Source organism: Candoia aspera, chromosome 1, assembly GCF_035149785.1.
Source record: "Candoia aspera isolate rCanAsp1 chromosome 1, rCanAsp1.hap2, whole genome shotgun sequence".
Taxonomy (NCBI): Eukaryota; Metazoa; Chordata; class Lepidosauria; order Squamata; family Boidae; genus Candoia; species Candoia aspera.
The window spans coordinates 169,027,289-169,052,145 of record NC_086153.1 but is presented as its reverse complement, the minus strand read 5'-3'; the positions used below and the strand labels follow the sequence as shown (position 1 = coordinate 169,052,145).

The 24,857-nt window shown below is 38.4% G+C and overlaps 2 protein-coding genes across 3 annotated transcripts in view; both read left to right on the top strand.

Annotated features, from left to right (window-relative positions):
- RAMP1 (receptor activity modifying protein 1) overlaps window positions 1–24,857 on the top strand; it is a 322,064-nt gene that overhangs the window by 216,935 nt on the left and 80,272 nt on the right. The window lies entirely within an intron of this gene.
- The window catches only part of HDAC4 (histone deacetylase 4), a 207,281-nt gene that overhangs the window by 143,920 nt on the left and 38,504 nt on the right, over window positions 1–24,857 (top strand). For both annotated transcript variants that reach the window (XM_063317859.1, XM_063317858.1), the window contains 3 exons: window positions 6,462–6,582; window positions 12,680–12,726; window positions 17,158–17,265. In XM_063317859.1, coding sequence (XP_063173929.1) covers window positions 6,462–6,582; window positions 12,680–12,726; window positions 17,158–17,265 — 276 coding nt within the window. The remainder of the gene's footprint in view (window positions 1–6,461; window positions 6,583–12,679; window positions 12,727–17,157; window positions 17,266–24,857) is intronic.

Below are 24,857 nucleotides of genomic sequence, written 5' to 3'. Positions count from 1 at the left end.
ATGGGTAAGGTTGATTTATACTTCTCAGAAAGCACAAATAATTGTTAATGGAGAACTAACAAAACTTTGTGAGATTCAAAAAGGGACAAGACAAGGATGTTTTGTTCATGTTAGCTCTTGAGGTACTGAATAGGGATATAAGATAATTATGGGAGTTAAGATTAAAAACAAAATTGACAAGGGCATGTGTGGATGATTTGGTGTTAATTTTAGAAGATCCACTAGAGGGAGTAGAAACATTAATGAGAAAATTAAAGGACTTTTGTATGTTGGCAGGTTTTAAGATTAATAATCAGAAGACAAATTGCCTTCACTTTTTATAGATCTGGTCATTCACTGATGTCATCAAAGGAGGTCCTACTACATGTACTGATAATTTGCTAAATGCCCACTGCTGGCTGCTCATGGGTAAAACTTCCCTGTGACCTTGTCCATTATCTGGAACACTCTTCTTCCTGAAATTTAGGATGTGCCTTCTATGCTACCTTTTTGTTGCCCATTCGAAGTTTACCTCTTGACCCAAGCCTTCCCAGTACAAATGTTGGAAGAGTGTTTTGGGTGTTTTTCTTTCTCCTTTCACCTTTAAAGGAATGTGCAAAACAAAATGCATAATAAAACAATATAAAATAGAGATATAAATTATGTTTTATATTGTTTTATTATGCATTTTATTGATATTTTTATTGTAGACTGCCTTGAGAAGAAACTTCAGCATATGAAGCAGTATACAAATATAAATAATAATTTTCTAGATACTATTATAACTAAAATAATATAACCACTAGATGAACATTGCCAAACTTAATTTGTACATAAGAAGGTAATTCATTATTTAGTACGTCCCCCCATAATGTTTTAATGAAGTTGGGGTTTATCTCTTATTTCCCATAAATGATTTAAGAGAGGGAATGTGTTTATTTACTGCACTTATTTATACATTCTCTTGAGAGTTTAGAGCAGTGTACACTAGGATTACCTTTCGTTTTATCCCAAAAACAACAACAGAGAGAGAGAGAGAGTGCACACACGCCCAGGGATTCATCCAAAGTCATCCAGTAAGCTCTTTGTTTCAGTGGGGTATTGACATGAATCAGTGGCGAATATCCCTGAGTCCAGGTCAAGCACTTTAACCACCAAGCTACATTTCTGTTATTTCTGATTAAGTGAAGTGTCTTTCAAGACAGCTGAACTCCTGGTGACCTCATAGACATGTCCATGTAGTTTTCTCAGCAACAGTTTGGAAATAGTTTGTCATTGCCTTCTTCTAAGATGTTTTCCCAGATTTTTAAAGCAACTAATCAGAGGGAGTACCAGATAAATCTTGGAAAGTAAACTTACATTACTGACAGCCTAGTTATTATCATTCTGAATTTGAAAAAGAAATCTACAAAGTTACTCCATTAATATGCTTAATATCTTTCACAGTCAGGGAATTCCTTCTTACAGGTAGTCCTTGCTTACCAACTGCCTATTTTAGTGACCATTCAAAGTTATAACAGTATTTGCAACCAGACTTTGCATTTACAACCATCACACTGTCCCATGGTCATGTGATCACCATTCAGGCACTTCACAACCAGTGCACATTTACGACCATCACAGCGTCCCACAGTCACCTGACTGCCATTTGTGTGCTTCCCAACTTGCTTGCAACAATGATTTCAACACTATACCTCCATTGATGCAATTCACTATTGCATTGGCTCTTTGGCAGCTGCAGCACACACTGAGTTCATGCTTCATTTGTGGTCTACTGTGATATCCAGATCCTTTTCACAAAAACTGCTGCTGAGCCAGGTACTTCTTATCTGTAATCTGTGCATGAAGTCACGAAGAGTTGGAAGTGACTAAACGAATAAACAACAACAAAATATTTTTCCTACTGTATATAAATGTAGAACCCTCACAACTGAACTGCATCTTCTTAGGTAAGGCCCAATGTTCAAGCCTATCAAAATCCTTTTGAATCTTGACCCTGTTTTATGACATGGTAATAATCCCCCTGCCCCCCCTGCCCCATTTTGTGTCAATTGCAAAAGTGATGGTCATGCCTTCTACCCATTCATCTAAGTCATCTATGAAAATATTGAAGAGCATTAAGCCCAAGACAGAATGCTGACATGGACATACTCCATGTTGACATAGAATCATTAAGGTACAGTTGGATTCAGTTCTTCAAGAAACTCAGATCCATCTGGTAATGGGACCATCCATCCCTGTCTGCCATCTACAATCCCACATTGTTTCATTTTATCAAGAAGGAGGCTAGGGTTAGCTTAATTGAGTGCCTGACTGAAGTCTAGGTACATTGCATTCACAACATTCCCTTGGTCTACTAATCTAGTTACTTTGCCCCCCCCAAAAAAAAAATCAGTAAGATTTATCTGGCACAGCATGCTTTTAAGAAACCGATGTTGGCTTCTAGTGCTCACCTTCCTTTCTAAGTCTTTGCAAACCCACTACTTGATTATCTTTTCTAGGATCTTCCCAGATTTTGATATAAACCTGACAGGTCTATAGTTTCCTGGATCCACTCCCGCCCCCCCCCTTTTTTTTAAAGATGAGAACAACATTAGTTCTTTTCCATCTATTGGAATTTCCCCTGTACTCAAGGAGTTCTCAGAGATTACAGTCAGCAATCCTGTTATCTTCAAGTGACAGTCTAGAGATTGAAACTGTCTTTTTACTATTAGGTTTCTGGTGAGAGGTCTCAGCATCTTCTAAACAGACATAAATCCAGCAATAGGTTATATTCCATTTCTAGCTTAGTGCCATTATGATATGTGCCAGTTGTGCTGTGTGAGGTGCTAGGGTTTCTTCATCCAGGAGTGGACAAGTATCTTAGACCTAGTACATCGCAGCTTTTAGCATTATTTCTTATTGTACAGGGACAAAATATTTTTTCTTCCCAACCTTCTATTAAAAGTTTTCCATGGTGTTCATGGAACCTTAACTTTTTTGGAAGCTTCCTTTTGAATATGTAACTACTTGTTTCTTAAAATTACTCCCACTGAAGACTGTTCTTGGTGGCAGAACCTCCACTATCAGCCTATCAGCCTATCAGAATTGGATGATATGTTGACAGAACATAGAATCATAGAATTATGAGTTGGAAGAGACCACAAGTACCATCTAGTTCAACCTTCTGCAGTGTGCAGGAAAACCAATTAAACTCTCCTTGAGATGTACTGACTCTTCATAAAAACCTTCATAGATGAAGAACCCACAATCTCCATAGACAGATTGTTCTGTTGTTGTCTAGATCTTATAGTCAGAAAGTTTTTCCTTATATTTAAACAAAATCTATTTAATTGCAAACTATATCCATTATTTGTAATCCTAGTTTCTCTGGCAATATAAAATATTTCCTGACTATCTTCCTTATGGCATCCTTTTATGTTAACGTAATATTGATATCATATCTCTCTCAGTCATGGTTTCTCCAGACTCAAAATTTATTTATTTACTTACTTACTTACTTACTTACTTACTTACTTATTTATTTTATATCGCTGCCCATCTCCCCCCAACAGGGGACTCAGGTTCCCCAGGTTGATTCAGTCTGTTGTCAGAGAACATTTCCTCAGGTTCCTGTATCATCTTAGTTGCCCTTCTCTGAACCTGTTCTGTCTTGTTAATATCCTTCTAGAAATGTGGAGCTCAGAAGGTGTGATCTTACCAGCATAGAGTAGAGGGGAATAAGGACTGAATGAGTCTTTGATACAATGTTTCTTCAAATGTGGCATAGAAATGTGTTTGCTGTTGTGGAACATGTCTCATACTGCCAGCTTATGTTCAGCTTGTTGTCAATGACAGAACCAACGTTCTTCTCTGGTATTGTGCTTTCAAGTCATGAATCCCCCATTTTATATGCTTCCCCTTTATTTTTCCTCCTAAAATGTAAGCCTTACATTTTTTTTTCCTATAACAAGACGTCTTGTTCCTTTCAGTTCAATCATCCTACCTATTCAGATCTGATTGCAAATTCTGAGTGTTGGTCAGACTTCAGAATTTTATGTCATTCACAGATTTGATAAGCAGCCCATCAATCCCTTTATCCTTATCATTAATAAAATGTTGAATAATACTGGACCCAAGACATATGTATCTCTACAGAACTACTGTAGTTGTTGCTCTCCAATTCTATATACAGCCATTAGTACTGACTGTTTGAGTATAATTAACTGTTCACCTTCCACCCAACCGACACGTTAACAGTTTGTCGATGGGAATGTCATGTGGAATCTTGTCAAAAGGTGAAATCAAGATAGATTATATCTACAGCATTCCCCTCATCCACTACCTTGTTAGAGAAGAAAATGACATTTGTCGTACATGACTTACTTTTGACAAAGACATCCTGATTCTTATCAATCATGGCATTGCCCTCAATATGCTTACAAATGGCCTGCTTTATTACCTGCCTTATCATCTTTCTAGGTATCAGTATTAAGCTCACTGGTTGATAATTACTGAGATTCTCTTTTTTCTTCTGGAATTGGGGAACTATATTTGCTTTTCTTCAGTCCTCTTCTACCTATACAGTTCTTCAAGGGTAAATGAAGTAATCCCAACAACTCTTCTATTAGTTCATTCAGGACCTAGAGAGTTAGAGGCTTTCAAACTACCTAGAAGTTGCTTTTCTATCTCCTTACTGACCGGCCCCCTCTTTTGTTGTGTTTGTTTCCATTTTGCGTTACTCAGAGCGCCATTTCCTTTGGATATTATGATAGAGACAGAATAGGAATTGAATTCCTCTGCTTTCTCTTGATCATCTGTTAAGATTTCTCCAATTGGTGTAAGCAGTGACTCCACTATTTCCTTTGGTTTACTTTTGCTATTGATATATAATTCTTGCTGGATTTTGCCTTTCTTCCTAGCCTCAGCTCATTTTCCACCTTTCCCTTTCTGACCTTGTTTCTGTGTTTCTGAGCTGAAGCTTTGTAGACTTCCTTAGTTTTTACCCCTTCCTTCCATTTCCAAAAAACAGACTTCCTTAATTTCAGCTTCTTATCAAACTCTCTATTCAATGACATTGGCTCCCTTAGATATTTCCTAATTTTCTTTCTATCATTGTTTGTGAGTATGCTATGCATAATTCCCTTTTCAAGAAGTTCCAGCTGGTTACTGCACCTTAGCCTTTAAGGTTTTCTTCTTACTTCATTTTCCTTATTATTTCTCTTAGTTGATTAAAATTGGCCTTTCTAAAATTCATGGTTTGTCTTTGACTGTTTTTTACCAAGCTTTTTTGTTAAAATCAAGAACTTGAACAATGTGTAGTCACTTGCACCCAAAGTTAGTTCCACTTGACAATGTAAAAGGTAAGTTCATTCCTAATGACAATGCTATTTCACTCCTCTCTTACATTGTCTGTTGCTCTGAAACAAGGTACAGTATACCCATCAAACCAAATGTTCCATTAGTGGAATTCTGAATTATGCATTTTATAAGATATCTATATATGATAATACTTCGAAAAGGCTAAAAAGTTCCCTTTTCTCTTAGTTGCAATAGAGCTTTGTACAACTCCCCCTCCCCCCCCCCGCACCCTCTGCAGTTCATTTCAGATAATACAGTTGGCATAAGCACTTCTGCCAAATTCTGTCTGGGCAGAGCAGCTGTATAAAAACATCACAGGTTTTGTTCATGCCCTTGGTTCCTTGGTCTCTCATCTACTGTATACTTTTGGATTAAGGAATGTTTTGCCTTGGTATATAAGATAATAGGAAACAGCTTTCAGCTCATTCACTTATGGAGGGTGGGAACCTTGGCTGCTTTTAAATGGGATTTTTCCATTCTAGACATCTGTAAGGCATCTTCCATTTATGCATTCACCAATTATTATAAAACTTACAGTGCATTTTGTTCTTACAGCCTTTGTCCAGAAGATTCTTTAGAGGTTCTGGGATTCTTTAGAGGTTCTGGGATTAAAGTTCCTGATCTCATGCTGCCATCCTTAATTGCTCTATTATGTCCATAATGTCTTTTTGGGAACCTTGGGTAAAATGGAAATTTTTTATAATTTCTCTTCTAGAAGCCTCATGGAGGGCATGAAGGTTAATAGCCATTTGTTCTGTGTCATTCTGACCTGGACAATGTGGGCATCTCCTCCTCCTGACAAGCAAGAGGTGGCCCTGCCTTATAAGTACCAGAAGGAAGCACCATCTCTGAGTCAAAGAATGCCCCCCCTCTGTGAGGTTCCTAGAACAGAAATTCATGGTAAGAATATTCTTGTTTTTCTGCCTCCAAAACAGCAAAAATCCTAAAATTCTTTATTTTGAGAACAATTGTTCAAAATTTCAGAATGAAAATAGAGATGCTTTCTCAAGTCAGTGCAGTTCTGATATAATCTCTTTGGTCAGTCATATTTATGTACAACTTTAGTTTTATTTTTCTCTTTGGGGTGCTGCTTTTGTTTCAACAAGGTAAATGGAATTTCACTGCTTCCTTTTCTCCTACAGTGTATCCGTGGAAGAAAAGCAACTCTAGAAGAATTACAGACGGTGCATTCAGAAGTGCACACACTGCTTTATGGTACCAACCCTCTGAACAGACAGAAATTGGACAGCAGGAAACTGTTAGGTACAGCAAGAAATGTAATGTTACCTGCTTTCAAGTTGTTCATTTTGATTTGGGAATATATAGATACAAAGCTTACTTAATCTAGGAATCCAAATCTTAAACCAAATTGTTGTATGCTTTGGTACATTACAGTTGACAAAAAAATACCATAAAGGCATGCTTTTTCAGTTTTTTTCCCCCTTGGGGAAGTTTTATTTATGCACAATGCATGCTCCAAGCTTTTGCCTCATTGAATTGAAAATCATATAGACACACACACAAACACACACACATATTAACATACATAATCACACATATATGTGTGTGTCCGCGCACACACATGTATACTTTCTGGGCAGATCTGTCAACCTTCTGATAGTGATCCTGTAATTTTAAAAATCTGACCATATATTTAGCTATTAAATTTCAGTTTGTAAGGATTTAAATTAACATTGCATAATAAATGTGCTAAAAAGTCACACTGCTTTTAATAAGCATTTTCATGTAGTAACACTGCCACAGAACCTCACCTGGAAAAGTTTGACTTGATAACATTTTTATATTTTTTTGTCCTTGTCAACTCAATGGAAGTTGGAAAGAGATTATGTAAAGGGAATTGAGATTCTGTCTGTCCATCATCATCATAACTCTGGCAGCTGAACAGAGTGTAACCAAACTTGATTTGGGAAGAGAAACTGACAAAACAGAGACATTTGAAATGAGCTGAATAATGCTGGGAGCTGTGGAGAAAATATTTCAGAAAAAATCCCCCAGAGCAACTAGCAGTGACTTGGAATGCTGCCAGTTTCTCCAGTCCAAGCTCCCCTCGTTTCTTCCAGTCATGTGACCCAGAGGGGCCCTATTCTTTCCTATTATTTCTTTCTTTTCCAGAAACTCTGCAGGCTTTCCCTACTTTGTTTATCCATTATATTTACTAAATAATCAATTAGCATTACAGCAGTTCATTCTTATTATACATGTGATATAAATTAATTTTTTTTTTAATCATATGGCATAAGCAGTTCGGTGTTCATGCTGCTTTTTTCTTGCTGGGAAATCCTTGTGAGGTCCAGCAGCCAGTTGTGTAGACTATTTAGCCATGACAAGTCACGTTGCCCGGGGTGCATGATAAGGAGGCTAGTCTACATTGCACCAAGTTGGGCTGAGAGAAAGTGACTGGCCAAGGTCACCCAGCCGGCTTTCATGTCTAAGGCATGACTAGAACTCACAGACTTCTGGTTTCAAGCTGGGTTAGTTTAGGAAGATACTACAATTTTTTTCTGAAATATTTCAAATCAAATATAGATTTGTTGTTAAAACTGGGAAAGGTACAAAGATTAATAAAATGTCAATAATGGCGGAGTCCTATTAATAATTATGGTTTTAGAAACATGAAATATATGTTAATTGTTCATGTTTAGTATTCGTGGACTAATTCTCCCTCAGTCTTTTAAAACAAGAGTCTTATGTCCCTTCAAATAACTTTTAACACATTTATTATCTCAGAAGTTTTATAGATCACAGTCCATGGAAGCATATATTAATAAGTTTGTTACTCTTTTTCTGTAAGGGTCTACCACAGTGACCCCTTGAGGACCTTTTTTTCTTCAGGAATTTTTCTCTTCATACAAACTTTGCTTTGTAATAAACAATTCTGGATCAGATAGAGACACAATTTTAGCATTGTAAACTATTTCTGCATGATTTGTACTCTAAAGGTGCAGCATGGTTGATTTTCTGGGTACTGTAGTAGGTACCTTTATTAGGATTACATATTCCTGTAAATCAGAGCAGTTGCATGAACACAAACAATATAGTCTTACATGTTTTTAGGAAACTGATATCTGACTGCAGCTAAATGAAGCCCCAGTCATGATGAATAATATTTTTTAGAGAAACAGTTATATTGCTTTTGTAGCATTTGAATAAAGAGGGAGCGTTTCTTTATGTTTCTGTTGCTCATCTCTGTGAAACCTGCAAGTTTTGGAATTTCTTTGAAACTTATGAACACAAAGTATTAATACCCAGCACACAAAATATTAATACACAGTAGACAATTTGGTCAAATTGTGAGAATCCAAGTTCATATAATTTATTTATTTCTTTATCAAATTTATTATGGCGAGCCACTCCAGAAGACTGGGTGACTTACAATATCAAATAAACAATTAAAAACCATTAAAGGACACATAAAACAAACATGGCAGCCTGGACTAAAACAGCCATACTGACCCCGAACTGACAGATGACCTGACCCGATGGTTTCATGTAGATGTCAAACAGGAGGGGGAGAGCATGGAGCTCCCCAGCAGTAGTAACACCAGTGCATTATGCAGTGACCTTGTGATAGAGATTCCTAATTCCTTTTTTCTTTCCCTTTTTTATTGGACAATCTAGAGAGAGACAAAGAAAAACAAAAGTCAAGTAAAAAGAATAAACATTACCAATACAAATAGTAAAATACAAATAAGTAAACAAGGGTTCTAAAATATCATGGACAGATCATGGAGATACAGTTTTCCAATGTACTATTAATTACATATGAATTATAGATTATACTGTGTTGCTTGGAAAAACTAAGAATCATTCTTAAGCTTTAAAGTAAGAGTACATACAGTATTAGGAACCATGGTCAATACAGTATAAATAACTGATTGTAATGATAAGCTATAATAAATTGAATCTGTACCAAGAATCTGTTGTAACTAGAATAATCCATGAAGTTAATTCTATACATAGACTATAGTTTCTATAAATTCTGTACAGAGAAAATTTCAAATTTTGAATGAGGTACAAATCTGTGTGTTACATTATGGTCCAAGAATGGTTTCCAAATAGAATTGAATTCTGTGTAGATAAGATACAAAGTTATTCTGTACATTGAAACATACTCTCACAATTTGGGTAGCCATTCCTCCAAGGAAGCAATCAAACAGCCTTTCCAATAAGAGGCCTAGCTCTCTGTGCAGTTAACATACACAAATCTAATTCAGTATACTTTGAAAGCATTATAGTTTAATAAAGTTTAATAAAAATGTTTCAGGTTGAAATGAAAATAAAACTTTTAAAATTTGTTTCATTCTAATACAGATCATTGTCCAAAATTATTGAACTTTACAACATTGCCACCAAATATGAAAAAATGATCCAACCTGATATTACATTTCTATCAATATCCTTAATTAATAACATTAAAATACAATGAAAACAAATAAGTAAGCAATAGGAGGAAGAGTAGTAAAATAAAATTAACCGAATCAGGTAAGTACATACATATAACAGCACTTTATAAAGCCCTAACAAAATTCAAATCTAAAGTGAAAAATTAAGTCTTTCTAACTCAGTGGAAGGACTATAATGATAGGATAGGTCAGATTCATACTCCTGCAACATTTTCTGCAAATCATTCAAGTTCTCAGAACAGTAAGGCATCATCTTCATATCAGAGTACAGGTAGCTCTCGTTTAGCGACCACAATTGGGACCAGCAACCTAGTCACTAAGTGACATGGTCACTAAGTGAAATATCACATGACAACAACTGTGCTTATGCTTTTGCTTCAGCTTTTCTTTGCTTTACAGCATCAGAAGGATGTGATCCCAAACAGCTGGGCAAGCCCAAATGGTGGGGAAGGTTTCTGGAACTTGACTCACAAGGAAGTTGGGTAAAAGGGCAAATCTTACAGCCCTTTTTCCCCATTCCCCTGCCCTTTGGAATGCTCACTGTGGTGCTGGGATAATTAGCAGGAAGAGAATGTTTGTATTTATATTCATTGGAGAGGAAGGGATTACAAGAGAGTAAGCAGGCACACAATGGGGAATACACATTGAAAGGAATGCGCTAGCTTCAGCTGTTTGTCTAGTATACTCATGGTCCAAGCCCCAGTTGCTTAGGAGGCAAACAAAAGCTGAAGGTGTAAAAGTGATTAAAGTCTTGTCAGTTACAGGCGGAAGCTGCCAGCTGGCTAAGGACACACACAGAGCTGAGCTTGGTAACTTGTGATTGGTGCCTTCTGGGGAAGCACTGTGCTGTGGAGAAAAGCAGCTCAGGAAGAGATCGCTTGTTTAAGCAATCTCTCTGCAATGAGGGGAAAAAACTGGTCAGGCACAGGACAATGTGTACTAGCTGACTGTAATGGCAAACACATGACTGAGAGATGCTGTGAAGGTTGTAAAATGTGTGCCTTGGTCCCAAGGTAATTTTGTCAGCACCATCGTAACTTTGAACAGTTGCTGCACAAGGAAGTTGGTATGCAAGGTCTACCTGTACAGGCAGTTTAATAGGCCCAACCAATACACCTCTGATGCCACCGTAGGTATCTTTCTTATACTGTATATTCATTGATAAATACATAAAAAATGAAGAAGACATCGCACATCCTTGTCTTACTCCCTGCTCAGTGCTGAACTATTTATTAAGTATTACATTTATTCTCATGCATGCTTTATTTCCATTGTATACTTTCCTTACTGCATTCAGCATCCAACTTTCAACTCTATATTGCAAATCATGCCGTAATTTATTCACTTAATTATATGCTTTAAATCAACAAATATACATTCAACTTACTTTCGCACATTCATGCATTTCTCAATGACCTGCTAAAGAGCAAAAATGTCTGCACGCCCTGTGTCCAGTATAAAATCTGATTTTTGCTCATTGTCATCTCTCAGACCCTTTCAAAATTTAATCAGAATTTTGCCAAAAAACCTTCCTAGGCATGCTTAACAAACTAATTCTGTAGAGAAGACCATCATATTTCATATTCCGTCTCTGCAAAAGTTAAAAGTAGCCCAATGATTCTATGTGAACAGAACCAGTTGGCTCCGATACCCATCAGTTATCAGTTCCATACAGAAAACCAGATCCAAAGTATATCCAGCCACATGTGTTGGACCAGATATAATCTGATATAGGTTTATGGTTGACAGGTGGTTAGGAAGTGACGAAAACAATTAATCTTACTATATACTGTATGTTAATATTCTCCCAGATTACAAGTCTTGAATCTTCAGTCAGTTCTGTCAGATGAGATAGAGAAATCGTTAAGTGGTCGTGAAGAGTTTACCTACTGAATTCTATTCCTATCTGCCATTTCCTATTCTAAGTAGGAATACATAAAATTGATGGGATACCTGATCAAAGAGAGAGAACCCTTCTAGACTAGAGTTATTCTCTTCCTTGCTTCCAGTCAGAGTTACAATATAACCAGGATAGAGTATTTGGGAGAGATTATTTTCCCCTTTATCCAAGGAAATTTCAGTGACATAATCTTAAATCAGCATGCTTGTTCATAATGATATCAAGAAGGATATATTAGATAATCTGGTATTTATAATACCCACATAGTTGAGGCAATTCCAAAGTTACTGAAGCTTAGGGGAGTAACAGAAAGATGTTTAAACTGCCATATTCAAGAGCGTATCTTTGCTCATCACATTTGCTGCCCTGCACTTCACTGTACTTACAGAGTGGCCCCAACATCTTCCAGAGAAGTTTCTCCTAACACAACCTTGCATCTCCCTGAAAGCCCAACATCTGAGCCCTTGCCTTCCCTGAAGGAATGTCCAAAAGGGATTTCCTTTAGTACAAATCCTTCAGGAGGGATGCTACTCCAGGCAATACTCTCTATATCCCTTCCCCAGGGATATGGTGCTGTCAACTACATCAGTTTTAGTCTGTTTAGAACTTTCTGACCAACAGAGTTTTTAGCTGGTTTATTCATGAGGCCATAGTTAAACAGGCAAGTTGATATTTTAAAAAAAAATTAAAACTCTCTTCCTGAGAGTTTGAAGCCTGTTTCTGTCTCCACTTTTGGTGCTTGGTCATTAAAGATCCGATCCAAATTCTATATAGTCTTGCTCCAGAAATGGATGCAGCTGAGTCAGGTTTAGAGGCAGAGAGAATCAGCATCACATTCAGCAATTAATATTACTTTAGGAATTACTTCAGCAATTAATATTATTTTAGGAGAGGGTAGGTCTGTAGTAGTAGTGAAATGCAAATGAAACTAATTCTGTGTTTTTAAAATGTTTTTGATTACAGATTTTTAAATTAGCCCCAAATCACATGTATGGTGTAATTTCAACAATGTTTTACTCTATTCTAATTCTTCCAGGCTCTCTGACATCACTGTTTGTCAGGCTTCCATGTGGTGGCATTGGAGTAAGCATTTTTTCTTATTTTATCAAATAATATAGCAGGATTTTATTTGATTAAACTGACTAAATAATACAATTCTCATTTTTATTATTTATTGATTAACTTTGGGGAAAACAGCTTATCTATCTTTTATCTATCTATGATTTTCAGTTCTCATCTCTGAAATGTTTGCATCTCCACTGGGGCTCCCCATTGCACAAAGTCTTGTTTGCATCAGAGTAAACATCTGGGTTATATCTTCGTTCCAAATATTATGGTTTTTTGATATTTTGAAAATGTACTTTATTTTTTATTTTTTTAGTAAAGATGCTTTATTGTAATTAGAAGTGTAAGAGACTCCATGCACTTTGGTTTTTAGATGTATAGATCTGCTACATTGGCTTCTCAATTGATTCTTCCATTTAAGATTCACATCATCTCTATAATTTATCTCAAATATTAAAACAACTTCAACACAGTATTAACATATTACATATAGAATTCAGGTTGGAAAATAGATTATAAATAGTGAAATACAGTGAACAGGGGCATTTCTTTCTTGCCAAGGAACATGATTGCTGTCCTGTTTTGCCACTGCACCAAGAAAGTGGAAGGATTGGTTGCATTGTTCTGAAGCATAATATGTGAAAGTAGTCTGTAGAATATGTTGTTTTGCTTCTTGTCCTTAGCATCATAGTAGCCAACAGTTATTGAATTACATAAAGAATGATCTTGTGATGCTCTTCATGGTTTTTATGATAAACACATGCAGGCTTTCTACTGCTCAGGTTCCCACTCTGGAGATAAGAACACTGCCCCTTTTCATATTATACATCCTCTAAAGCTCAGCTCCTGCCCCTTCACCACAGTTCTGCTTTGACCACCACATCAGTAACATCTGAAGACTAAGCCCCACTCTTACATGAGATATTCCCATCTTTCCAAGTAGCTGAACATTGGAGGATTTCTCTACCCCATTTAAAAATCATCCAATCTGCTTCTTACTGGTGTGGATCAAAATGATTACATGTGTATGGATGCTGTTCATTATCTCATAGGATTATAAAACCTGCCCTTCAGCAGTGAATCATCCCTTCGGGGGAATAATTTAACTCTGATGGGTAAATGTCACTCCCCCCCTTTTTTTTTTTTAGATAAAAAGCCAATTTGACAATTCCCACTTACCTTTTCTTGTCCTTAATGGCACAGTGTCTATCTGGGATGCAGCTTTCCTGTCCCAAGTTAGATCTGATCCCATCCAACATCTGGTCTCACAAATCTCCAGTTCCATTTTGGAACTTTTGTGCTTGTATCTCTTGGTGGATGCCACTTTGTTAGGAATAATTTTTTACTGAATGTACCCACTCATGCCCCTTACTTCTTCTGTGGCAAGCAGTGTATCCCTCATGGGATGAAAAGCATTATTTCTTTTATTTCATTATTTCCTATTATTTCTAGGAATAGGACACACAGGCGAACATGAGTGGCAGTTCAAGCTTATGACAAAGTTCAAAACAATCCAAGCTTTCAAAGTCTTTCTAATGCAATTCAGAATTCAGATGACCTTAGAAATATTACAGTTATTTGGTACCTAAAAAGCAGGGAAGAACAAATTTGTTTATCTTACAGAATCTGGCAATTTAATGCTGGATCTGCTGCACAGCTAGAGAAATCTCCCTGGGATCCAATGACTGTCTAGTAGTCTGATTGAACTGTTTGATTTTAATGACTCATGACCGGAAGCTCAACCAGAGAGTTACCTTATCCATATTTGGTATTGGGAGCATCCTAGCCTCAAACTCTTTGCACCCATATACAACATCCAATGCTAGTAAAATTCTAATAGGATGGGTCTAAGGCCTTTTTCTTTAGATGCATTGCAGTTCAAGTACATGCTGTACATATTCCCCTGCTGCCCTTGTGAAGATCACGTGGGACACTAGCAACTGCACACTGATAGCTTGATCACCACATTAATCATAGTTCATTTCACTTTTCCAACTCTCATTGGGGAAGGCATCTTGTACAGAGAGGAATACCCTTCTTCCATCTATCTCTATGAGAGACAGTATATAATTAGATATAGTACAACATTTGTATTTGCAAAATCTCTAGTTGGCAGGCTGGAGACTGATTGTGAACATGCTTCTTCCAGAGTCATCTGGAAAGTTTTTGTACTTCATTATGAGTTTGACCAAATAAGCTTTTATCATCAGTGTGTTTCAGAGATTCTCCTATTATTGAAGTATGGTCAAGAGTAATACCTGAACCCATAAATACTTGAACACAGATATCTTGCCTCCCCTCAGACTTTTTTTCTCCATATTAAACATTCCAGTTTCCTCCAGCCTGTCCTTATAGAGCATGTCCTTTAGTCCCTGTATTATCCTTGCCACCATCCACTAAACCTGTTCTAACTTGTCAATATTCTTTAGAAATGTAGTGCCCCAAATGGTACACAGATATACAGGCATGGCCTCATCAGCACAAAGTAGAAGGGAATAAGGACTTCATATGTTTTTGATACAATGCTTCTTCTACTGCAGCCTTTTTAGTTATCTCACATTGCTGGCTTACGTTCAGCTTGGTGTCAGCATCAGTAACTGGACCCAAGTCTTTCTCCAGTGTTGTGCTTCCAGGTCATAACTTCTTGGACTTGTATGTGTTCCATATATTTTTCTCCTTTACATTTCTTCCTGTACCTTGTTCCTCTCAGCATCATCTATCCAAATTTGATTGCAATCTCTTTTTGTCATTCTGGGTATTGCCTAACCTCCCAATTTTGTCTCAACTTATCATTAATCAAGTAGCTTCAAAATTAATTGAAACATTTTCACTTAACTTTCACAGTACTAAGTTTTAAATTATTGCCTTTATTTTCTTGGCAACAATTTTAAATAATTTGGTTAATGATACAAATATTGTTTTGGAAACTATCCCAGCATTGCTGTGGTAAATAATTCCTACAGTTTGCAGAATTAGATAAAATGAACAGTGGAATTCCTCGTTATGTGAAATTTCATGGAAACAAATTCATTGAGCGATTGGGATATAATGTATCTTCCATTGCGCTAGGCAGAGTCTGTGGTCTAAAAATACCCCACTAACCTGCAACAAATGCAGGTTAAGTCAGTATTGGCAAGAAAAAAGACCAGTTATTACCAAATGTATATGCAGAACTCACTCATTAATCCTGGTTATCGAATACTTTTCATATCTTGTTTATTGTCTTTGTCTATTGTGTCTTGAGCAATCTTGTTTATATAGGTTTCTGTCTTGCCACTTCTTATCCAAATAGTAGAGTTTGGCCAAGAGTGTTTGGGGATGTTCATCAATCTTTTAAAGTAGGAAAAAAAACACAATCATTTTATTTGCTCTGGTGAGATGCAAGCTCTACCTTAGTTCTAAGAAAAACAGCTGATATACAGGATGGGAAAGCTAAAATACATTTAGAAGCTAATTTTCCTAGTTTCCTTCCTTAATTCTTCTGGGGCAATCACTTTGCACCCTTAATGTCTAGTGATAATCTTATACCTGCACAGCAATTGATCTTTGTGCAGATCAAACTTTTTCCTTTATCAGAGCCTGGAAAAGCAAGACAGTTGTTTCCTCCTAGAAACTTTCTAAATTACTTACATTAATAAACAAATTCTATTGCCAGTTAGCCAAATACCCACAATCCCCTTTCCAAAGGATCTTCTACCAATATATGTAGGACTGCCACCTGGTCAGAGCCATCTGCCGTCATTCAGCATTATAATCTTGATATCTCAGTTTTCCTAGGATGCTTTCTTCAGCAGAGCTGCACTGTCTACAGACTTTTGTTAACACTTCATTCTTTAAGTAATAGGTAGCTAGCTAATTATTCCTAGAATAATTATTAGAATAATAATTACAGAGACCAGGATGAAAACTGGCTACTTAAAAGTAACTGTGGATTTTTAGGTGGTCATCTGTGGATTCACACAACCTATGCTGCTTCTTTTAGGTGATAACAACTGTGGTTTAGTTCCATAACGGTTATGGTGGTCTTCAGAACTGAAAGGTGAATATTGGGAGCTGTGATTTAGAAGATGTATGATACAGACAAGACAGGGTTCCTGCCAAAAATCTTAGATCTGAAATTGTCTCAAATGGATGCGTGAGAATAACCACTTAAAAGATACACACTTATAGGTGTATAAGCAATTTATCTTTAGCTAAAGATCTGCTCTTTTTAAAGAAAAGACAAAGACAAAGAAAAATATGTAAATTTGCAATGGTGGTGCTGCTGTTGCTATCAATTTGGGGTTGGGGAATTATTCGCTTTTTCGTATTTCTTTGCATTTATAATAATAACACTGCAGTTATGATTTAACTGTCCCAGAAGTCAGCATGCTGTGCTCTCTGTAGGCTAAATTGTTTCAGAATCCACAACAGTGCCTTTACAGTATTTCTGAATCCATCTTTATTTAGGTGGACAATGATACAATTTGGAACGAAGTGCATTCATTCAGTGCTGCTCGTCTTGCTGTTGGCTGTGTCGTAGAGCTTGTTTTTAAAGTAGCTACAGGAGAACTAAAGGTTGGTGTGTTATTGGTAATATTTTGGCTTTCATTTTTACATGTGAGAGTAACTGGGCTACTTTTGTATTCATGCCACATAGCACACAACTCTTACAATATTTCCAAGCTTAAAGTCTGTAAGAATGTAGAAAGGGCAGAAATTGTAAAATTTGAGCACCGTACTACTAAAAGTTTTGTATAGTGCAATTATAGTTAGGAGTCCTGAAAGTCTCCCTGATTTTAATAATTGCTAATTTATTTCACTCCAGTCCTTTATGACACATATAACTCTTCTTCCTACTACTTAATCTCAGGGCTTGACTACTATACTATGCTCTTGAAGAATTATTAGAAAATGCAGCTATTGTTTCTAGATGGAACAGGTCAGTGGCCTCTTACAATACAAGGTTCCATAAGCTGCATTACCTGCCAATATGCTTCTGAATTGAATGCAACATTTATCTAGAATTCACTATTCTAGAGAGACCTCTGTCTAACTGACCATTTACTGTAGATAAATATCACAAGATATTTATGTCCATCTTTTCTAGAATTCTGTTTCTCACAGTGATTAGTGAGTCATATCCATAAAGAGGATATGAAAGAAATTACAGCAACTAATATTCAGGTGCATGCTACTTCTGAATATTTAGGTTTCACACAAAATTTAAGTCATCTTGAGTCAAGCTTATCTCCTAATAATTTACATGAACATATCCATACCATTTTCTTGGCATGATATGGAAATGGTTTGCCACTGCTTTCTCCAGGAATTTTCTTTACTTCCCAGATGGTCCCCATCAAAATGCAAACCAGGGCTAACCCTGCTTACCTTCCTTGATCACCCAAGGCTTCTATGTGTAATTACTTAGTTGGGAAGGGTTACATCTAGTTAACTTAATAGTAGCCATTGAGTAAACTTAATGTTCTTGCTTTAGTTCCTTTTAAAGCCATTTAAAATCTCATGGTCTTTCTCAAGTATCTTCAGTACTATATAATTTGATTGTTTGGCTGATGTTACACTTGAATTATAACCAAGAGATATACTAGGGAAATACTATATATTGACAAACATTTTCTGAAAGAATAAGTGAAAATTGTTTGGATTATAGTTGCTGAACAAGCATATCTTAAAGCATATCTTTAGCATATCTAAAATGGCTCATTAACATAGATTTTATTTAAATGCATTTTAATTCAAATTTTATATTGCCTTTCTACCCAAGTTTGTATTCAAACAAACAAGCAAACAAACAAGTATTTGGATTGACAAGAAAGATTTGATCACTAAAATCCAAAATAAAATCCAGATAACCATGATCTATATCTGATATAGGTCTGTGACAAATTTAACACCCTAATATGGGGAGAGGATATTATTTAAAGTACATTATCAGTTACTTCCTAATGGGAATATATGCATGTGTAAAATGGCAAAGCGTATTATACGTATGCATAGAAATGTACACTGTGTGAACAGATTTGATCTGTTGCATCCTGAAATCCACTAAACTGAGATCTCTTAAATTGAGGATAAGTCACCTTCATCAACTTTTTCCCTCAACAAAGTGAGGGCTGTCAATTTATTCCTGCTGTTCATCTTATTACTGTCCATAAGAGGTACACCCTGCCTGTTAAGTTTTCTTTCATGAGCAGCTTTGTCAAATATTCTGATGTGTCTAAATCTGTACTATCTAGAATATAGGAAAATGTATTTAGAGTACACGTGGGTAAGCTGTTGGCCGCATCAGCCAGTGTAGCCATCACTGATTACTATATTTCTATATAGATACTGTCACCCAAATTGTGGAAGGGGGGAACCATAAATGGGCAATAATGTGTATGAAAGACTCTGGGCATCATGGGAGATCACAAGCTGACAAGCTGAATCTGAGCCAATCGTATAATGCAGTTGCAAAAAAAAAGTAAATGAAATCCTAGGTTTCATCAACAGAAATCAAAATAAGCTATTGTTTTATTCTGTGGTAGACAGGCCACCTTCAGCAAAGGATCGTTACCTTGTCGTGGTGCTGGAGCTTGAGCACCTCTATGATGCCATGAGCTAAACCGTGAAGGGCCACCCAAGACGGGAAGGTCATGACAGAGAGGTCAGACTAAATGCGATCCCTGGGGAAGGTAATGGCAACCTACTCTTGCCGTGAAAACTAAATGAATCGGTACAACCAGAGATATGTCGGTATACCATCGGAAGATGAGACTCTCAGGTCGGAAGATGGTCAAAATGCTACTGGGGAGGAACAGAGGATGAGTTCAACTAGCCTCAGACGTGATGACGCAGCTAGCTCAAACCCGAAAGGACGGCTAGCGGCCGACGGTGCTGGCGGTGAACGGTGAATCCGATGTTCTAAGGATCAACACACCATTGGAACCTGGAATGTAAGATCTATGAGCCAGGGCAAATTGGATGTGGTTATTGGTGAGATGTCAAGATTAAAGATAGACATTCTGGGCGTCAGTGAACTGAAATGGACTGGAATGGGCCACTTCACATCAAATGACCACCAGATCTACTACTGTGGACAAGAGGACCACAGAAGAAATGGAGTAGCCTTCATAATTAATAGTAAAGTGGCTAAAGCAGTGCTTGGATACAATCCAAAAAATGATAGAATGATCTCAATCTGAATTCAGGACAAGCCATCTAACATCACAGTGATCCAAATATACGCCCCAACCACAGATGCTGAAGAAGCTGAAGTAGAGCAGTTCTATGAGGATCTGCAGCACCTACTGGACAACACGCCTAAAAGAGATGTCATTTTCATCACAGGAGACCGGAATGCTAAGGTGGGCAGTCAATTGACACCTGGAATTACAGGTAAGCATGGCCTGGGAGAACAAAACGAAGCAGGACATAGGCTGATAGAATTTTGCCAAGACAACTCACTCTGCATAACAAACACTCTCTTCCAACAACCTAAGAGACGACTTTATACATGGACTTCACCAGATGGACAACACCAAAATCAGATTGACTACATCCTTTGCAGCCAAAGGTGGCGGACATCTATACAGTCGGTAAAAACAAGACCTGGAGCTGACTGTAGTTCTGATCACGAACTTCTTATTGCACAATTTAGGATCAGACTAAAGAGATTAGGGAAGACCCACAGAGCAGCTAGATATGAGCTCACTAATATTCCTAAGGAATATGCAGTGGAGGTGAAGAATAGATTTAAGGGACTGGACTTAGTAGATAGGGTCCCGGAAGAACTATCGACAGAAGTTTGCAACATTATTCAGGAGGCGGCAACAAAATACATCCCAAAGAAAGAGAAAACCAAGAAGGCAAAATGGCTGTCTGCTGAGACACTAGAAGTAGCCCAAGGAAGAAGGAAAGCAAAAGGCAACAGTGATAGGGGGAGATATGGCCAATTAAATGCAAAATTCCAGAGGTTAGCCAGAAGAGATAAGGAATTATTTTTAAACAAGCAATGTGCGGAAGTGGAAGAAGACAATAGAATGGGAAGGACAAGAGACTTCTTCCAGAAAATTAGAAACATTGGAGGTAAATTCCAGGCCAAAATGGGTATGATCAAAAACAAAGATGGCAAGGACCTAACAGAAGAAGAAGAGATCAAGAAGAGGTGGCAAGAATATACAGAAGACCTGTATAGGAAGGATAACAATATCGGGGATAGCTTTGACGGTGTGGTCAGTGAGCTAGAGCCAGACATCCTGAAGAGTGAGGTTGAATGGGCCTTAAGAAGCATTGCTAATAACAAGGCAGCAGGAGACAACGGCATCCCAGCTGAACTGTTCAAAATCTTGCAAGATGATGCTGTCAAGGTAATGCATGCTATACGCCAGCAAATTTGGAAAACACAAGAATGGCCATCAGACTGGAAAAAATCAAGTTATATCCCCATACCAAAAAAGGGAAACACTAAAGAATGTTCAAACTATTGAACAGTGGCACTCATTTCACATGCCAGTAAGGTAATGCTCAAGATCCTGCAAGGTAGACTTCAGCAATTCATGGAGCGAGAATTGCCAGAGGTACAAGCTGGGTTTAGAAGAGGCAGAGGAACTAGGGACCAAAGTGCCAATATCCGCTGGATAATGGAAAAAGCCAGGGAGTTTCAGAAAAACATCTATTTCTGTTTTATTGACTATTCTAAAGCCTTTGACTGTGTGGACCATAACAAATTGTGGCAAGTTCTTAGCAGTATGGGGATACCAAGTCATCTTGTCCGCCTCCTGAAGGATCTGTATAACGACCAAGTAGCAACAGTAAGAACAGACCACGGAACAATGGACTGGTTTAAGATTGGGAAAGGAGTACGGCAGGGCTGTATCCTCTCACCCTACCTATTCAACTTGTACGCAGAACACATCATGCGACATGCTGGGCTTGAGGAATCCAAGGCTGGAGTTTAAATGGCTGGAAGAAACATATGCAGATGATACCACTTTGATGGCTGAAAGTGAAGAGGAACTGAGGAGCCTTATGATGAAGGTGAAAGAAGAAAGTGCAAAAGCTGGCTTGGTGTTCCCCGTAGTAACATATGGCTGCGAGAGCTGGACCATAAGGAAGGCTGAGAGAAGGAAGATTGATGCTTTTGAACTGTGGTGTTGGAGGAAAATTCTGAGAGTGCCTTGGATTGCAAGAAGATCAAACCAGTCCATCCTCCAGGAAATAAAGCCAGACTGCTCACTTGAGGGAACGATATTAAAGGCAAAACTGAAATACTTTGGCCACATAATGAGAAGACAGGACACCCTGGAGAAGATGCTGATGCTAGGGAGAGTGGAGGGCAAAAGGAAGAGGGGCCGACCAAGGGCAAGGTGGATGGATGATATTCTAGAGGTGACGGACTCGTCCCTGGGGGAGCTGGGGGTGTTGACGACCGACAGGAAGCTCTGGCGTGGGCTGGTCCATGAAGTCACGAAGAGTTGGAAGCGACTAAACGAATAAGCAACAACAGACAGGCCACACCTAAAATATTTGCAACACCATGTTTAATAAAGTTGAGAGAGCAACCAAGATGGGTATGTTTAGCCAGGAGAATAATAGATTTTGGGGAGAACATAATATCTTTCTTCAAATACTTAAACTGTTCACAGTTGACAAAAACAATGAGCTTAAATTATTTAATGTTGTTCATTGAAGTAACCCAACTTTTCTCTGGCATGTGAGTCAGCATCTTCCACTTTCCACCCCCAGGTCTGGACTCAAGATGGTGACTACTGAAAATTTTCTTGTCAAATTTTGACAGGAGCTGTTGTGGTTCTTTTAGATCTAGAGAACTGTGGTCCAATTTTGGTATCATTTTGTCACCAAAAGTCTCTACTACATCTCTGGAGATACTTCTGAGGAACCATATTCTGTTATCTTACACTGACTTACCTTCAAACACAATAATTAATGTCCATAGTACTATAGTAGGTGCGTGTGGGCAACACCTTAACAGAGAACTTGTTCTTCCATAAATGATACAGAAAGCTTTTTCCCATAATGCCACTGATCCATATTATCCATAACTGATCCATAATTCCATCAGAAACAGGATGTAGTGCATTCTAAGGATCCTCAATAGTCAAGAAGGCTCTCTCTTTGTTTAGAGACAAGCAAGCTTTTTACAGAACGTTGTTGAGAAAGTGGTCACTTGGCAGCTTCAGAGGGCTCTGGATGAAGCAGGTTATCTGGATCCCTTTCAGTCAGGACTCAGGCCAGGATATGGGACTGAGGTGGCATTGATCGCACTCTTGGATGACCTCTGGTGGGAGTGGGATGCTTCCATCCTTTTCTTGACTTCTTAGTGGCCTTCAGTACCATCAATCATGGTATCCTTCAGGACCAACTTCAGGAGTTGGTGGGCGGCATTGTGTTGCACTAGTTCTCCTCCTTCCTCTGGGGTCAGTTCCATTCCGTGTTGATAGGAGGAGAAAGGTCCAGTCCATGAACCCTACTGTTTGGGGTGCCTCAAGGCTTGGTTCTCTCACCCCTCTTGTTTAACATTTACATGAGGCTACTGGGTGAGGTGATCCGACAGTTTGGGGTGAGGTATCATCAGTATGCCAATGATATCCAGCTTATATCTCCACCCCAGGCTGTCTGAGTGATGCTGTGGATGTCCACTCTCAGTGCCTGGAGGCTGTAGGGGACTGGATGGAGTGCAGTGGGCTCCAGCTCAACCCAAGCAAGACTGAATGGCTTTGGGTTTTGGGCCTCCCAGTACTGAGGTTTTTCCATCTTTGGTTCTGGACAGGGTGGCACTGCCCCAGACAAACCAGGTGCGCAATCTGGGGGTTCTCTTGGACTCATGGCTCCTGCTGGAAGAGCAGGTGGCAACCATGGCTAAGAGGGCCTTTGCACACCTTTGGGTTGTGCGCCAGTTGTGCCCATTCCTGGACCAGGAGGCTCTACTCACTGTTACTCACGCCCTTGTGACCTCCTGTTTGGACTACTGCAACACGTTCTACATGGGGCTGCCCTTGAAGACCATTCAGAAGCTTCAGCTGGTACAGAATGTAGCTGCCTGGATTGTAGATAGTGTCGGCTACTAGGCACATGTAACACCACTGCTTTGGGAGCTGCATTGGTTGCCAGTGTGTTTCTGGGTGCAATTCAAGGTGCTGGTTGTCACCTTTAAAGCCCTTCATGGCTTGGGACTGGGTTACCTGAGGGATCATCTTTTCCCAGTTGTTTCTACCTGTCCAATCTGGTCCAGCAGGATGGGCATGCTCCGGGTCCCGTCAGACAAGGAATGTCAGCTGGCGGGGACCAGGAGACCTGCCTTTTCTGCCGTGGCATCTGCCCTGTGGATTAGGATGGCCTGTTGTGGCGTTGCCCTTCTGAGATTAGGATGGCCCTGACCCATTTGGCTTTTTGGAAGGCCTTGAAGACCTGGCTTTGTGCCCAGGCCTATGGCCCCAGGTGTGCAAAGGGCCCCATTTCATGGTTGTGCTGACACCTATGAATTTTAAGATCTCCTGGCTGTATTTATATTTAATTTTCTGTATTGTTTTAATTGTTTGACTGTTTTTATTATTGTCAGCTGCCCAGAGTCACTGGTCTGAGATGGGCGACTATATTAAATGAACAAGCAGGCAAGCTGTTTTACCAGCTTTGCAGTCATGAAACATCTTAATCCACCAAACCGTTGCTTCTGACTATGAAGACTCATCCTGCCTTCTCTGCTTTTCAGTTCAGTTCAGGATTTACCATCTTTACTCATCTAAATGTTACAGTAGAAAGTTCTGAAAAAAGCTGCGCAATTTCTTGACTTCACAGTTGTATCTTTTGGTTGTAATATCAGTTCATATGACTCTTATGGCTACTTCAGTCCTCTGTTTTCTGATTTTTACGGTGGCATTTCTGATTGCTTCAGCCTTGGCTTAAAAACAGGGAACGTTTTGTCCAGACATTAATTTTCTTCCAAAAACTGTCTTTCCACCTCAAAAACATTACCTGTTTCCAGTCTTTTTTTTTTAATGTCACTAACACTGGTACTTTACTCTTTGGATAAATGGCATATGCTCATTTTCTGCACTGAATAAATGAAAGCCATTTATATCTTTTATGGTCCTGTGTCAGCTCCCAGCCTCCCCAGTGCTTCTATAACAGTGTTATTTTCACCATTTGCC